This window comes from Capsicum annuum, chromosome 1, assembly GCF_002878395.1.
Source record: "Capsicum annuum cultivar UCD-10X-F1 chromosome 1, UCD10Xv1.1, whole genome shotgun sequence".
Classification (NCBI taxonomy): domain Eukaryota; kingdom Viridiplantae; phylum Streptophyta; class Magnoliopsida; order Solanales; family Solanaceae; genus Capsicum; species Capsicum annuum.
The window spans coordinates 49,751,556-49,755,756 of NC_061111.1; the positions used below are offsets into that span (position 1 = coordinate 49,751,556).

The 4,201-nt window shown below is 36.2% G+C and overlaps 1 protein-coding gene across 7 annotated transcripts in view; it reads right to left on the reverse strand.

Annotated features, from left to right (window-relative positions):
• The window catches only part of LOC107873823 (DEAD-box ATP-dependent RNA helicase 11), a 15,914-nt gene extending 11,713 nt beyond the window's left edge, over positions 1 to 4,201 (reverse strand). The window contains exons 1-3 of one of the 7 annotated variants that reach the window (XM_016720771.2): positions 3,976 to 4,201; positions 1,251 to 2,161; positions 1,020 to 1,103 (exon numbers count right to left, since the gene is read on the reverse strand). In XM_016720771.2, coding sequence (XP_016576257.1) covers positions 1,020 to 1,103; positions 1,251 to 1,949 — 783 coding nt within the window. In that variant the 5' untranslated portion in view covers positions 1,950 to 2,161; positions 3,976 to 4,201. The other 6 variants (XM_016720785.2, XM_016720758.2, XM_016720776.2 and 3 more) reach the window with 6 other exon arrangements.

A 4,201-nucleotide genomic window follows, 5' to 3' on the forward strand; every position in this document is an offset into this window, starting at 1 on the left:
GCCCCACGCCCCAACCCCCTCGGACATGACCCTATCCACCCATTACCGCCCACAGCCACAACTACACGAAAGTATAGGAAAATATAAAGATATACACGGTGGTAGTATCAAAGCAGCAGCAAGGAAATACAAGGCTCACACAAATTCCAAGGAATACTCCCGAAACAAAACAAAATTATGGACCTTCTGCCTACTCTAAATAAATAATAATTACAAAATTATTATAATAATTTAACCATTACAAACTGCCTATACCAAAAGTACTGTAATTGGTCTACGGATTGAGCTTTTAAATAACTTGTTGCATAAGTCTATACAGTATGGACCTTTTGCTAAAGATGGTGTGAATACGTCATTAATTTTATCAAGCTTGATACAACTGAGGTCTAGGGGTTTAAGACATATTTGAAAGCTTTCGGACATTTTATTTCGCCGAGACTTTCTTATTGTGTCAGGGAACAAGGGTGGATGCTGATGTTACTGATTTTGGATAATCAGAGGTAGTCTCCTAGAAATTACCGATTTGTTAGGGAAAACCTCTTTTAGTGGTGTGAATTTTGTTCTAACAAAGACGTTTGTCGTTTGTCTTAGACCAAAGATTTGGTCATGATGGAGGTTCTATAACTATCACGATGTTTAGGTTGTATGAGATCCATCTTGACACTCAAAAGGCAAGAGCATTATCTTGCTCTTCTAATGAAATTTGTTACTATCAAAAAAATGAATCCGATAACTTTTGTTAGAGATTGCACCGCACAATATACGCTCCAGAAAATGCAGCATAAACAGTAAACTGGAATGCCAGAAAGAAGTAAATATAGCAACCTAACCACAGCTGTTATATCATAGCATACTTTTTCACTTCAATTTATCACACAAATGTTATGACAGAAGCTAGTATTGCATATGAAAGAAAACTCAGCAACTAATATCCAAATTTAAAAAAATAACCGATAGATGTCAGCAGCACATAACAAATTAAGACTGAAGTACCAAGCAAACAAAAGAAAATATAGGACCTGTTGGTTTATAGGAGCACCACCATAGGCAACAACCACCTTGACACCAGTTTGATATGAAAATTTTTTAGCTTCATCATGGATCTGCAGATCACGACATAACCATCAACCCTTTAGATAAAACTTACTTTTGCGAAGCAAACCATATATCAATGTACGTAGAACAAAATCCTTCTTCATATTTTCTTCTCTGATTCGACGATATATAGACCAATAACCAGAAAAACTTACTTGGCATGAGAGCTCCCTCGTCGGGGAGAGAATAAGAGCTAGAGGAAATGCCATACGTGGACGTGGAGGTCGAGGAAATTGGCCCCTCATGATCCCACTTATGATGGGGAAGCAGAAAGCAGCAGTTTTTCCAGAACCAGTCTGCGCACAAGCCATCAAATCCCTCCCCGCAAGTGAAATAGGTATAGTATGCCGTTGCACAGGGGTTGGCTTAACATACTTGCACCTCCTAATATTTTCATCGACAGCTTCACCTAAATCAATATCTGAAAAAGTATTCACAGGAGGGGGCACATTCTCCCCGCTCGTTTCCACTGGAATATCCTCATATGCATCAAAATTGATCGCAGAACTCTCTTGTTCACCAACGACTTCACTATCAGCGTCTTTAAAGGGGTTAACTTCCCGATCCCTCCCACGATCCCAACCACCACTTCTGCTATTCCAACCACCACCACGTCCTCCTCCACCAGCAAAACCAGATTGGTATTCATTCCTTTGACCACTCCAACGACTCCCAACCACATTTGGGACACCATAACCACCATGGTCATTACCAAATGCAGCAGTCCCAGCATACGAAGCCTGTGCAGGAGGATCAGCCGAAGGTCTGTTTCGCAGATGTGGTGGAACATATGCTGACTTGGGCGGAGCTCCAGCCAGATTCTCGGCTACAGAGACAGAATCAGCCCACGACATTGACACAGTCAAAACGTCCAAAAATCACTCTTTAACTCCCCTCAAGTTGCCAAAACCTAAAAAATAAACAACGAAAATACCCCTAAAACCAAAATTTCAGCTAATTTTACAAATCCAAGCTACTTAACCTTCCTACAACCAAAATTCAGATCAAAATTCAGCAACTTTGTGAGCATCAAATCAAATTCAAATCTAGCAAGTCTCAAATCAGCCTGCAAATTCCACAACACAGAAAATTGGTCGGACACTTATCACCCACTTAAATAAGCACACATTCTAAATAAACAACTGCATATCAAGAATATGCAATCCAACCCAAATGAAAAACAAAGAAAATGCAACAAAAATTCTTCCTCCCAAAATACCCAAAACATAGGGGAAAATGCAAATAAGAAATCATAACCAAAATGATCACATCCTCAATTCACATAAATCACACATATATACATGTTAACTATGTTGCTCGGACTCGTTAAAAATATAGAAGGGTGCATGACAGATCCTCCGAAAATAGTGTAGTTTTGAAGGATCTGACACAGGTGCGGCAACATTTTTGGAGAGTCCGAGCAACTTAGCATGTTAAAAACAATCCCCATTCCGAAAATCAGCAAAAACACACTTATCAAATTGAGATAACAACAACAATATACCCAGTATAATCTCACAAAGTGGGGTCTGGGGAGGGTAAAGTGTGTGCAGACCTTACCCCTACCATAGAGGTAGAGAGGTTGTTTCGAATCAGCCTCTCTACCCTCTCTACCCAGGAAAAAAAAAAGGCAATTACCATCTCAAAAATCAGTAAAAGCACGCCAAAAAAGAATAACCATTTCAAGATTGATAACTACACAAACATACATATAGAAAACCTAGTCGAGGTGCGCGCAAGCTGGCCCGGACACCACGTTTATAAAATATATATATATATATATATATATAGAGAGAGAGAGAGAGAGAGAAAACCCCAAATAATTCATAATCAAATAGCCACATCAAGAGATACCCACTTAACAAAACTAAGACAAAACCAGGAAATACAAACAAATACCCATTTCAAGATTGATAAGTACGCATACATAGACATGTAAAAAACACCCAAAAACTCACAATCAAGAAATACACACTTAACAAAATTGAGATAAAAACAAGAAAACACAAACAAATATCCATTGCTGACGGGAGATGACACGTATCTCGTGGATTTAGTCGAGGTGCACAAAAGTTGGCCCGGACACCACAGTTATCAAAAAAAATCAATTTCAAGATTGATAACTACACATACATATATACAAACATGTAAAAAAAAAAAAAAATCAAAATCAAGAAATACCGACTTAACAAAAATGAGATAAAAGTAGCAAAAACAAACAAATACCCATTTCAAGATTGATAACTACACATACATATACATGTAAACAAAAACCCAAAAAATCAAAATCAAGAAATGCCCACTTACAAAAATTGAGATAAAAGTGGGAAGATCAAACAAATACCCATTTCAAGATTGATAACTACACATACATACATACATACATACATACATACATACATACATACATACAAGTAAAAAAAAAAAAATCAAAATCAGGAAATACCCACTTAACAAAATTGAGATAAAACCAAGAAAAACAAGAAAATACCCATTTCAAGATTGATAACTACACATACATACATAAATGTAAAAAAAAAACACCCAAAAAAACAAAATCAAGAAATACCAACTTAACAAAATTGAGATAAAAACAAGAAAAACAAATAAAATACCCATTTCAAGAATCAGTTTAAACAACAACAAATCACAAAATCAACACAACCACATATCAGTACTTGAAGCAAAAATACATACAATGTGAAATAACCTCTGAATTTGAGAATCAAAATGTAAAAAATATCTTCTTCTTTTACTTTTTATATACAATTTTTGATTTTTTTATTTTTATTTTTTTAAAGTTTTTTTGGGTGGGGTAAAGGAGGAAAAAAGGGTTTGAAAGAAGAAAAAGAAATAAAGAGAATTGAGAGAAGTCCGTACCTTATGTTATACTACTACACAAGTAGTTGATTGCGGCTGGCCTAAATTTTGGCCTATTTTTCTTCTTTTTCTTTCAACTATACTGATACTATTTAAAAATAAAAATATTAGTAGTTGTGCTGTTTGGGTTGGGCCGACGACGTCGATTAAAATAGAAAGTTAGTCGATAGTAATGTTGTCGTGCATTAGTCATAGTATGGTAACAAGCCATAGACATTTTTCTTTT